We start from the raw sequence: 13,356 nt of genomic DNA on the forward strand, positions 1-13,356 counted from the left end.
TGTCGTTCATTTTATATAAAGGATGATTGGTGGTCGGTTTTATTTTTAACAAATTGGAATGTCGGTCGGTCGATCAAGGAAAAATGTGAGTTATCGGCCGAACCAACCCATATTAAGAAAATGCTGGTTGAGTGCCTTGCCAAGCCAAGGTCCACTCACTGATAAAATATGCTTTAGGGCCTGTTTGGGAGTCCAATATCTTATGTGGGAAGATGATATAAGCCCTATATCACCATTTGGCCCATTGATATACCATCTCCCGTTTTTACTTTATTCAACATGTGCACAGTAACAATCATTTAACAACTCTCGCCCCCCCCCCCCCCACTTCCTATGTCTCATACCCGATCGTTACTTTCTCCCCCTTGCACGCTCTTCCCCTTCTGCAATCTGATCGTAACTCTCCCCCCTTCTGAAATCCAATCTTCATTCTCTCCCCTTTCGAAATCCGATTGTCACTCTCTCCGCTTCTTCCTTAAATTTCCCCTTTCGCCGTGCTCAGATTCGAAACCCTAAAGCTTTGTTTCTTCCGAGCGATCTGAAGCTCCACCCCAGCCTCTCACTCCCCTCATCGTTTCTTTCTCGAATACCTACGATAGACCCTTGCCATTTTCTTCGTGCTCGTCATGCATTTAATTTCACATCTTGTTCGTTCTATGTGTTGGGTTTCTGGGGTCGATGCATGTTTGACCTTCGTAAAAACAAGGTGAATGCTTGGTAGGGGTCTATGGTGTACAAATCTAGGCTTAGTGGGGGGAGGTCAACCGTTATTGAGGTATGTTTTCGAAACTCTAACGCCGACCGATGATGCATCCTCTCATACCATCCTTTTTTTTTTACGTATTATATAAAATTTTTGGATGAAGATTGATTTTCAGGCTTATTTCTTCGTTACATATTATGAATCAGTCGTCCTTTGAGATCTTGTAATTTTGGCTTCTTTCTATGTTCTGTTGGTTTGATGAATTTGTTTTTTTTCTTAAGTTTTCTGTTGCTTATAGTTAATGCCCCCGCCTCCGTTTTAATAGTATTATTTACTTCAACCAACTTTATTTAATGCCCTCTCCATTAATATTCATTTGCTATTCAACATAATTTCTTTCCCCACTTTACTCATTGTCTAAACTGAGGCCAGTTACTTACATTTATATATATATATACACATTTTCGGTTGTTCTTTACTACGATTGATTATATGGGTGAATACATGTGTTTATTGCTAACTTACCATTTTTCAGATCACACTCTCCCAATTAATTACATTGGGTGGTAACCACCACCTCCATTCTCCTATATATCCCTCCATTCTCCCATAAATCACTTGTATCTCACGTTTTATACACTTGAGAAGTGTCCACTGCCCATTATCTTCCTTGCCGATACTGGTGAGTTATTCCTTGCTCCATTATTTCTTCATGAAATATACTCACGGTATGTTTGTTGTTTATTATCATTTTGTCTGCTTGTATGTGTTTTTAATGAACTCGTATATATTTTGTATTGTATTTGTTGTTGAACACAATTTTTTTAATCATCAATTACATGTCATGGATGTCTAAGGTCTGCTATATTTATACATATTCTACTTGAGTTTAAATGTGGTCTATCACATCTATTCTCCTATAATCACTTGTATCCCACATTGTGTATACTTGATGAATCTCTACAATCTACTACGCTCCTTGTTAATCTGGTGAGTTATTCCTTCTGTCATTGTTGTTGGATTATATACATTTTCTTCCTATTTACTTTTGCTTATCTATTTGTTCATGGTTTCTTTGATGGGCACTAACGACATTTTGTTTGACAAGTGATAGGGTGGCTCATCATGACACCCTTTCGGTGCTAGAATCGATCCGGTGGTTCTTTGATCCTTAAACTACAATCCCCGAGTAAAATAGGTATGTATACATTTATCCAAAATGTATTCCTAAATGATTAGTCTTACATACCGTGAGTTTCTAACTAAATACTTTGTCTGTTGTTTTGCAGCCCAAACTAATAACATTGTCATTAGTTTGAGGTTCGTGTGTTACGTACGTCTTTCCTAATTTTAAATGTTGTATATTTGGGTTTGACTTGTAGTTGAAATACACTATTCTTTGTGGTCTTTACCTGTAATTTGTGGTTTTTTCATATACTGACAATTGAACATGGACATTTGGCAGTTGACTCATAGCTTATATTTTTTTGTGCGTTTGATTATGATGTTGTTTGAATATTTGCAAGTGATACATCTCATAACAATTTTTTATTAATCATTATGGTTACCATATTTTTCATTTAAACAGTTATAAATGAAGCATCTAATTATGAAAGAATAGAGAGTATTTTGAACAAAAATACGGTTAAAAAACTTCTTAATATAGTGCAATTCATACACCTTATTCAATTTAAGATACAGTTTAATGAATGAAAATTTTAGCTAAAAAAATGATACACCTTATTCAATTTAGTATTAAAAAGTGGAAAAAAGTTTTAGAAAAAAAGTTGGTATGCCCATCCCTGGCTTAGAATTAAATTTCCTATTTTTAAATGTTGGTATTTCGTTGACTATTTACGATTAATCTTAAATTTTGACTGGGTTTTTTTAAACAACAATAATAAAGAATTATTTAAAATAGGAAAAAAGAGATAATAATCAAAATAATTCTAATAGAAGTAATGTATTTCAATTGAGGCCCAATTCCTGATAAAACTATTTTACCTTTTGTAATCTAGGGTTTTAGGTTTCTATCCCAAAATATGAAAATGAAGAAGTCTTTACTATCCTTTCAATCATCACCACGTCCCAACTATTCCTAACATTGGCTCTATTACCAAATGACCATCATAGAATAGAGAACCAACCCTTCTCATTGACATCGGATTAGACATTTAAACTTATTTCGGCTTATTAATGAGAACGATGTTTGCTGTCGCGAGAGCACGCGAATGGATAGACGGACTTTCGCCATCCTTTATAACATGCTTAGGACGACCGATCATCTGACACCTACTCAATACGTTGACGTTCAAGAGATGGTGGCAATTTTCCTCCACATTTTGGCACACGACGTTAAGAACCAAGTAACTGGACGACAGTTCGTACGGTCTAGTGAAACTGTTTCGCATTTTAGGTCTGTTCTGACTGCAGTACTACAACTTCATGAGTTACTGCTGAAAAAACTGGAACCTATCATGAGCGACTGCATTGACAGTACGTGGAAATGGTTTGAGGTATTATAATAATTTTAATTCCACTCTCAGTTAAATATTAGGTTCTAGTTTTTAGGAAACTAGGAAATGTTTATTCTTTTGTCAATTTATGATCTCATATAGAACTGTTTGGGTGCATTAGATGACACATACATCAAGGTCAATGTAAGTGCAGTTGATTGCCCCCGCTATCATAATCGAAAATGTGAGATAGCCATGAATGTACTTGTCGTTTGTTCTCCAACTGATGAGTTCATATTTGTGCTGCCAGGGTGGGAAGGGTCTGCAGCCGATTCTAAATTGCTTAGGAATGGAATTTCTCGACCACATGGGTTGAAGGTTCCCAAAAGTATAAACTTTTGTGATTGCACTGTCTGGATTCAAGAGCAAATAGTTTGCCAATTATTTGTGCATACCATACCTAGGTTATTATTACCTATGTGATGTTGGATACCCAAAAGCCGAGGGATTCTTGGCACCATATAGAGGAGAGCGGTACCATCTTTTTAGAATGGTGTGGTGCTAGAAATACACTGACTAATCTACGAGAATTTTTCAACATGAAACATTCATCTGCTAGAAACTGCATATAAAGAGTATTTGGCATACTCAAATGTCGTTGGGCGATACTACGTGGGAAATCCTACTACCCAGTTAAGATCTAACATAGAACAATAACGGCATGTTGTTTGCTGCACAACCTAATAACGAGGGAGATGGGCCAAACTACGACATCCGAAACAACGGATGATGAAGATTCTGCATCTAACGAGCTCGACGATGAAAATATACAATTTATCGAAACGTCCAACGAATGGACCAATTTCAGGGATGAGTTGGCAACACGAATGTTCGATAAATGGGAAAAAGCATCATGAGCACAAAGTTTCTTGTTCAATTTGCTTTACTGTGAATGATTTCCTTCTGCTTTTAGATTATGTTATCTTTCGGTTCAAACAAATCTACTGTATTGAATTATCTTAATTTATGTTGTATTAATTGGTTCATGTGAATGATGGAACATGTTTTATGCTATTTGTACTCAAAAGTTTGTTTATCTAACTGTGCCCAATTTATTTTATTAAGTTATATGTATGTATGTATGTAGCTAAATGGCAAGACGTGAGAAAATGACAAAACACATTTGGACAAAGGTTGAAGATGCACAGTTAGTGGAGTCACTATTGCACTTGGTGGAAACAGGTTGGCAAGTTGATAATGAAACCTTCAAGTTTGGCTATCTACAATAGTTACAACGTCTACTTAACGAAAAGATTCCTAGTTGTTCCATGGGGTTGTCAACAATAGAGTGCAAGGTTAGATTTGTAAAGCGATAATATTGTGCAATCGCTGAGATGATGAGTAACACATGTAGCAGATTTGGTTGGAATGACAAGTTCAAATGTGTGGAAGCCGAGAAAAGAGTTTTTGATGTATGGGTTCGAGTACGAAAACAGATTAAAGTATTATTATCTTACAATTGTGAACTATTTCTAATATAATACTATGTTCTAACATAATATATGTTCCTGTTTGCAGTCCCATCCCAACGTGAAGGGTTTGAGATACAAACCATTCTCCCACTATAATGAGCTTTCAATCATCTTTGGGAAAGATGATGAAGGTAGTGAAACCCCGTACAATAAAGCATTTGCAACAAATGAACATTTGGAGGATATTTGGTTGGGATCATATGTTAATGAGCAATAAAAAAAGTATACCTGACATGAACATACCGATAGTTGATGGCATGGATGAGGTTTTCTCAGATACACCCATCAGTTGGCGTACTGGACCAAGTAACGATACGAGAGGAAATAAACACAAGAAGACTCCCTTCCAATCTGAAATGCTTGACACTGTATGCACGGGAATGGACGTGCAGGAAAGTAAAATGGAGAAACTTGTCTAATGGCAGAAAGAGAAATATGAATTGGAGCTTAAGAGGCGTCAGGAGGTCATCGAACAGATCTACCAAGTCGAGGGTTTAGAGGAGGACGATCAATTAACACTCATAGATCTGTTGATGAATGATATTCAACAAATAGACGATTTTTTAGCCATTCCACCACCATTAAGGAGAAGGTATTGCATGTGTTTGTTGGACAAGATTAATTAATTACGTTTCTGTGTTTGCAAGTTTCTTTGTTATTATTTTTTGTAACTTCCTCTAGTCCCTTATTGCATAGGTATCATATATTTGTTGATTTTTTTTGTGACATGTACAAATGGTCGTGGCATGTGGCCCTCAAATATGGATACAAATTTTTCTTAAGCAAGTTGTAAAATGGCCATGTATAAGGCCATCAAATTATGTTAAATTTAATGAATTTCATATCCGCGTCTAGATTTTTTTTATCAATGGAATGAATTTAATGAATTTTATATTTGGTCTAAATTAACACTATTTTGTAAAATCATTTGGCTTTCTTTAACGAGAAGTTTGAAATGAATAATACAAAATTGAACTATATACCATATCTTGAGATTAGAAAGAATAAAAAATTACAATCAATATCTTATTCCAAATAGGAATGATACAATGATTGAATTATAAGATTAAAAAAATAGTGTTCATACAGACAAATTATTTTAGAGTATAAAAACCTGAACTAGATTGCATTGACAAATGAACTCTGCACACCAAACACAAACATATAAACTCAGACATAGCAACTTTGTACACTCAAACACAAACATAAGAACTCAAATAACACAACTTTGTATCTCAAACACATACATCATAACTTTTCAAACATCAAAATTTCAGACAACCAATATCAATTCAGTGCTCTAAACAGAATCGGCTACTTAGGGAAATGATTTTTTAAAAACAACTCATACTTTTCAAGAAAAATGCCCATGGTTTTTTAAAACCGTTCGTACTTTTCAAAAGGAAAAAAAAAGGAAATGAATTAATTATCGTTCTCAAATTCTCAATGAATTAATTATCCTCTTGCTTCTCCTCCCTTCTCCCACCGTCCCCTAATCCAAGTACCACCGCCAGCGGCTCCACTATCTTCAAAACTGATGAGAACCGACCGACAAAAAAAAGATGCATTGGTGGTTGCCTTCACCGAATTCGACCAATGGATGATCATCACTATTTCAACCTCATTTTTGATCTCTAAATTTTAAAAAATGTTTAATCTTTATTTTTTTTTTACTTTTAAAATGTTCGACGATACTCCACCTCTCATGTTAGTTAGACAAAGCATAAAAAAATAATTAAGTATTATTTAATAAAATTTGTTAACAATTAATTTTAATGACTAGATTTATTAAAAGTACGGAAATTGAAATTGAATCCCCTCTTTTGGTTTTCTTTTAATTTTTTTAATATTAAAATTTAAATTTAAAAAAAAAAAAAAAAAAAAAAAAGAGTAAAAACCAGAAAATTTTATTGGCTAAGAAGATGAAGGACGATTGTCTATCCGATGTCCAAGGTACGGCCCCCATGCCCAAGACCGCCGATTGATGAAAGAGACGAACAGTTCTTGCAGCTAGACTTACATGGGAACAGCGTCAACGATAATCTAAGAGGTTGCTTGAGCTCGGATATTGATCAGTATGCACTCTATTCGACTTATTTCATGATTTTTCACTCAGATAACTTCAATTTCCCCTCTCTGCGAGCTCTTGTTTAATTGATAGAAATTCTAATTAGGTTTGCTGGAAATTGGTCTATGCCCTTAATTTCGACGATTTGATCGTTGTATTTCAGTGTAATTTAGAGTATGCTTGAAGGATTGTGGCTAAAAGATTTACGGAGATTGAAAATTTGACGATAAGGAAGAATCTATCTGCATTGTGCGAATTAAGTTTTACCGTTTAACTTGAGCCATTTGCTTATTGTTATTTAGTATCTGTAAGCTGTTTGGTTCATGTCCATGAGGCAATGGGCAGAGCGGATTTAGATTAAAGAGTGAAAGTTTCTATGTTATTTCTAAAGACATGTTTCATTTGATAAAGTTGTGAAGAAATGAAGGAACTATAAGCCCCAAACAGCAATTCGAAACATATGAAACTCATTAATTTTTCTTTCATCGTTTTATCCTTTTTTGGAGATACCCTAGGCCTGAAGAATTAAATTTGCGATTATTTCGTTGATTTTAAGATTATGTCTAGATAAGTTATGTTCATCAATAACTGTACTTGAATATTGCTTGCAGTTCAAGATAATGTAATGGCAATTTCAACGAGGTTGTTATCCACCTATCCAAGAACCAGTAAGCTTCAATCTCCAAATTATGCGAAAACAAGAGGTTCGGTTTCGGGCCTCGTGGCATGCTTTTACGACACTTATGTGCTCCATGGTCAACTTCACCACCAGTATTGTTCCTGCTATGTGACCAAACCTTCAGTGCTAAAAAACTTCAAGTAAGTTACCATGATGTTGGACATCCTTTTGTTTACTTAAGGTAGCTGTAGTTGCTAGGTTCTATGTTAGTTATGCTATTCATTTATGGCGTTAGGAGCATCAAAATGTTGAATTCGACGCATATGATATGATTATTCCCCTCAATTTCGAATTTTGTTCAAGAAATGAAAATGATTGAGCCTGTCAAGTTAAAGTAGCTTCTTGTTCTCTGCCTTCTCTGCATCTCTCAATCGTTGTGCTATACAAATTTGAGTCTATAGTTTCCATACTTGGTAGAACACTTAAACTTCATAAGTTCATTGCAAAACGTATGATAAAATTTCTCTTGGACCCTTGGTAACTCAAGGGAATTAATGACGGTATACTTAAGGATTCACATCAAAGGGAACGCAGTGATATGTCATATGTCAAACAAATATCCTCAAAACCTCTGCGGGCATAAATGTTTAAACCATATTTAACAACACTTGAAAAGTGTCATCACTGTACAATTGATCTATGTTTATGATATGAATGGTATTAGAGAGAAATTAAGGGTATATTAGAAATTGGTTAGTAGTTTATTAGGGAAATTTGGTTAAAAATACAGTGAGTAGGGAAAGCGGAGGATAAGCAATATTTTGGAATATGGAGTAGGGTTTGAAAGTATCTTGAGATTGGGCGGGTCCAAGTACCTTGAACACTTGGTTTATCTTGTATTTTCATTATCATTTATCTTTCAATAGATTTGGGTTCTATCAGTTTATAATTTGCTATTATTCTTTTTGGTACAGGAAGATGGCCTTGTCCATTAGGGGTAGTGTAGAAGGGAGTCCATTTGATCCTCCTTCAAATAACTCCAATGGCAGAACGAGATTGATACGGATTATTCAAGCTATTCAAACCAAGTTGAATGCGAGAATCAACGAGTTAAGGAAAAATCTTCCATTGAAGATACTGTTCTTCTTGGTTGGGTTTTACAGTGCAACTGCATTTGCAACTGTGATTGGTCAAACAGGTGACTGGGATGTTCTATCTGCTGCATTGGCTGTGGTTGTTGTGGAGGGGATTGGGGCCCTCATGTATAGGGCTTCTCTTCCTCTTTTGAACAAGATTAAAGGCCTCATAACCATGTTCAATTATTGGAAGGCTGGACTGTCCATGGGTCTTTTCTTGGATTCTTTTAAATTTGAAATGGATGATATTTTTGGGTTACATAACCTCTTCCATTTATACTTAGAAAATGTAATTCATATAATTTATTAACACATTCAAATTCATGGCCGTATATCTTCAAATTCCATTAACTTTGGTTTATATTTTTTCAAGCTCTAAGTACAGGGGATGGCCCATCCAGTTCATGAATTTGAAGCCCTGGACAAAGATGGTCTATTCGAAGGCTTTCCTAAGAACTGTGGGTAACTTCAGAAAGCTTTTGGGTTCCCATCTTATGAATTGTAGGGTCTTTGGTACAATGCCGTTGTTTTTTTGTAGAAAACAAAATGTTTAAATATTACTTTGGAGTTCTTGTAATTTCAAAATGTTCATTTTAGTTCTTGTATTTCCAATATTGGTTCATTAAGTTCCTATACTTCTAAGAGGTGTTCATTTTTTTCAAATGAAGGGACCAAAATAATTACATTTTAGAAGTACAAGAATTAAAATGAACATTTTGAAAGTATATAAATCAAAATGCACTAAAGTTTGAAAGTACAAGAACTAAAATGAACCTTTTGGAAGTATAAGAACCAAAATTAATTTTATTTGAAAGTATGAGAATGAAAGTAGTATTTAATTCGAAAACAAAACATTCGGAGTTAAGTGGTAGTTCTAGGGAAAGAATAAGTTTGAATGTGTAAATGGGCTGGACCTGCAGTGAAGCCCATCAATAGGTGAGCCCAATTTCTGGTTCCGCATTTGATTGAAACCCTAGCGCCGCCAGTTGTGGCTTTTGCGTACTTTATAAAGAAAGTTGTTTTTGCCACAAGGGAGAAAGTAGCTCCTCGAGGCGCGTGATTGCGTTTTGTATTTTTGCCTGTCAAAAATTAATACAGGCGTCCGGGTTCTTCATCGTACCCTAAAAAGGAAAATGAAAAAAAGAAAAAAAAAAATGTATTGTGAATGTAGAAACATGGATATTAATAAAATATAATATTAAAATAAATATAAAATAATAATAAAGTAAATAAATTAAACATAATATATAAATAAAATAAAATAAAAAAATATGAAATAAGAAATTTCGGTAAAATCTTCACCTTCTCCAATTTTTATGGATTTTAACCCAATATGTGTCATTCAAAACCCACGAAATATTATTATTTATAGTCAATTTGACAAGTTTACAGTAAATTTGGTAAGTATGAGGTCACATATAGACACTAATGAAATGTCGAGACAAATGGTATGACACATGGACACTAAGCATGAACATTTAAAAGACATCTATTATCACAATATTTATAATACTCTTGCTTATATGCTTATTATATATATGAAATATGTCTCGTTAACATCTTATTAGAAAAAAATCTTAGTGAAAGGGAAAATAGTACATATTTCATAATATTTATATTCCTAAAAAGTATATTTACTCTCTCTCATTTAAACATCACTTGAGATCTCTAAGTCCTTCATTCCAATGTTGTGCACCAATTTTTTAAAGATTGTGGTAGGTAATGTATTTGTAAATAAGTCTGTCATGTTATCTTTCGAACAAATTTGTTGTACAGTGATGTCGCTATTTTCTTCAACAACATGAGTGTAGAAAAGCTTTGGTAAAATATGTTTTGATCTATCTTCTTTAATATATCCTCCTTTGGTTAGGAATATGTATGTTGTGTTGTCTTCATATGGTATTGTTGGAAGTTCTTTATTAGAAGAAAAACTACATGTTTCATGAATGTGCTGAGTCATTGATCTTAGCCATACATATTCTCGACTAGCCTCGTGAATTGCTAGAATTTCAGCATGATTTGAGGAAGTAGTTGTTATGGTCTATTTCACTAACCGTCATGATATTGTAGTTCCCCCACATGTAAGTAGATAATCTGTTTGAGATCTAACTTTGTGCGGATCAGATAAATATCAAGAATTTGTCTAACCAACCAAATCAAAATTTGATTTATTTAAATAAAACAAACTCATATCAATCGTTCCTTGGAAATAACAGAGTATATGCTTAATTTCGTTCCAATGTCTTTTTGTTGGAGAACAATTGTATTTTGCTAATAAATTTATTGAAAATGCAATATCTGGTCTTGTATTATTAGTCATATACATAAGTGCACCAATTGCACTAAGATATGATACTCAAGGACCAATAAGTTCTTAATTATCATCTCGAGGTCGAAATATATATTTCTTAACATCTAGTGAACGAACTTCCATTAGAATGTTTAATGGATGTGCTTTATCTAAATATTTTTAAAACCCTTCCCGTATAAGTTGACTAATGAACAAATATCTCATCTACTAAATGTTTAATTTGCAAACCCATGCAAAATTTTGTTCTCCAAGATCTTTCATCTCAGATTATTTCATAAGATATTCTATTGTCTTTGAAAGCTATTCATGAGTCCCAACTATATTTAAGTCATTAACAAATACGGTTATAATAGTAAGTTTTGATTGTGATTTCTTTATAAAAACTCATAGATATATTGGATTGTTTTGATATACTTCTTTCAAAAAAATATCTACTCAGGCGATTGTATCACCTTCGTCTTGATTGTTTCAATCCATATAGCGATCTCTGTAACTTTATTGAATTGAATTCATGTGGATTTGATTTATATGTTACAGGTATCTTAAATCCTTATTAGGTATCTTAAATCCTTATGAGGTATTTTTCGTATAAATACCATTATCAAGAGATACATATAAATATGCTGTAACTACATTCATAAGATGCATGTCCAGATTTTCATACACAGTCATACCAATTAATGTAATTGCATCCACCGCCAGAAAATACATCTTCTCATAATCAATATCAGGTATTTGTGAAAAACCTTGTGCAACTAGTCTTGCTTTATATCATGTGACCACATTATTTTCAATTTTTTTCCACAAATACCCCTTTGTATTCCACATATTTGACACTTTTTTTCTCTTCACAAATATCTTTTTTTTTTCTTCTTTTTTTTCTTTTTTTTTCTTTTTTTTTTTATGATCACATTTTTATAGCATTTGGGTGTATTTTAACATCAAACACTAATGACTACCACTAATATCAAATGCTACAAATTCTAATTTTATAATATTTTCATAATAACACTATTACAAAATATTATACTTATATTAGAAACTTAATATATTTCAAATATGTAAAATCTCATTTAATTTATTAATTATAACGAAGAGAGAAAAACTAACATATCTTTAGAACCTATCTTTAGCGAGAAAAACGAAAGGAGCTCGTGTTGATGACATGTTGTGAACTCGAGGAGCACAACAAGAATACGGATACCAATAAAATATAATATTAAAATATTTTTTTGTCTTTCCTGAATGATAAGGAGAAAAAAATAGCCCATTCTCATTTTGGGTGGAACAGATCTACTAAAATAATATAATAATAAAATAAGTGTGGCCGTTAAATATAAAATATAATAATAAAATAAAGGTTTGAGACAAAGGCATTCGTTTATTTTATTTCTATTGATTAAATAATGTTAAATATATTTGATGATTATAATAATTGATCTCTTATATTTAATTTTGGTTTCTATATACAAGATTAATAAATTAAATACAAATATTTAATTTTGAGACATTAACTATTTTTACATATCCAAACAAAAAAAATCTATATACATAGACTCATCAAAATTAAATGTTAAAAAAAATCTCATCAAAATTAAATATTAATTTTTATTAGGTAACACATACTTTTTTTTTACAGATTATTCATAAATTTGATTTTCAATCAAGTTATCCTAGTCTACCTACTTAAGAAATTTAGGCAACATCTATTCCAGCGTAAATTTAAATATATCCCAATTGGTTAAGACATATATGACCAAAAAGTTAGATAGTCTAAGCACCATCCTTACGTATTGTTGAATAAAAAAAGAATAAACTATTTTAGTCTTCAATTTTTAAATATGTCGATTTTCGTCACTAAATTTTAAAATAATTATTTTGATACTTAAATGAGTTGCTCAATAGTAATTGATATGACCTTGCTGTTTACGGGTATTTCTCCTAAATGCTGTACTGAAATTAAAAAAGAAAAACGAACTTTCTAAAATTCTCTCCATTAAAGTTCCCTTTAAGGAAAATCTGATTTGATCTCCATCTCTAATCTTTTAACTACCGCTGCGTTGCGCATATATTCTCTCCATCTAATCTCTATCTTTGGCTTTCTAAAATAACACAAAATTAATAAAAATTATATTAATATCACTTTTAGTCTCTAAACTTTCGTAAAAGTAATAATTTAGTTCATAAATTTTAGTCTGTAATGATTTAGTCCTTGAACTTTCAATTTTATAACAATTTAGTCCATAAACTTTATCATATAATAATTTAGTTTATGTATTCTAAGATTTGTAAAAATTTAATGCCTATTGTAGAAATTAATGTTAAGATTTAATTAGATTTCTTGCTCAAATAGATGGATAAACTAATTAAAGACTTATTATTTTTTATATAAAATATAAAATCTACATCATAAAATAATAAAAAATGACATCTAATTTTGATAAATTTGTTTACGTAAGGGAGTAAATTGTTATGAATTTAAAAATACAAGAATTAAATTATTACATACTAAAGTTTATAGATTAAATTGT

The 13,356-nt window shown here is 32.4% G+C and overlaps 1 protein-coding gene across 1 annotated transcript; it reads left to right on the plus strand.

The window, feature by feature from the left end:
- The first annotated feature begins 6,119 nt into the window (after nt 1-6,119).
- Nucleotides 6,120-8,865, plus strand: LOC120067784 (YCF20-like protein (DUF565)). The gene is made up of 3 exons (XM_039019368.2): nt 6,120-6,766; nt 7,371-7,578; nt 8,353-8,865. Exons 2-3 carry the CDS (start codon nt 7,385-7,387, stop codon nt 8,822-8,824), a joined length of 666 nt encoding a protein of 221 aa, XP_038875296.1. The 5' UTR covers nt 6,120-6,766; nt 7,371-7,384; the 3' UTR covers nt 8,825-8,865.
- The last annotated feature ends 4,491 nt before the right edge of the window (nt 8,866-13,356 follow it).

Source organism: Benincasa hispida, chromosome 12, assembly GCF_027475165.1.
Source record: "Benincasa hispida cultivar pf3 chromosome 12, pf3_genome.v1.1, whole genome shotgun sequence".
Classification (NCBI taxonomy): domain Eukaryota; kingdom Viridiplantae; phylum Streptophyta; class Magnoliopsida; order Cucurbitales; family Cucurbitaceae; genus Benincasa; species Benincasa hispida.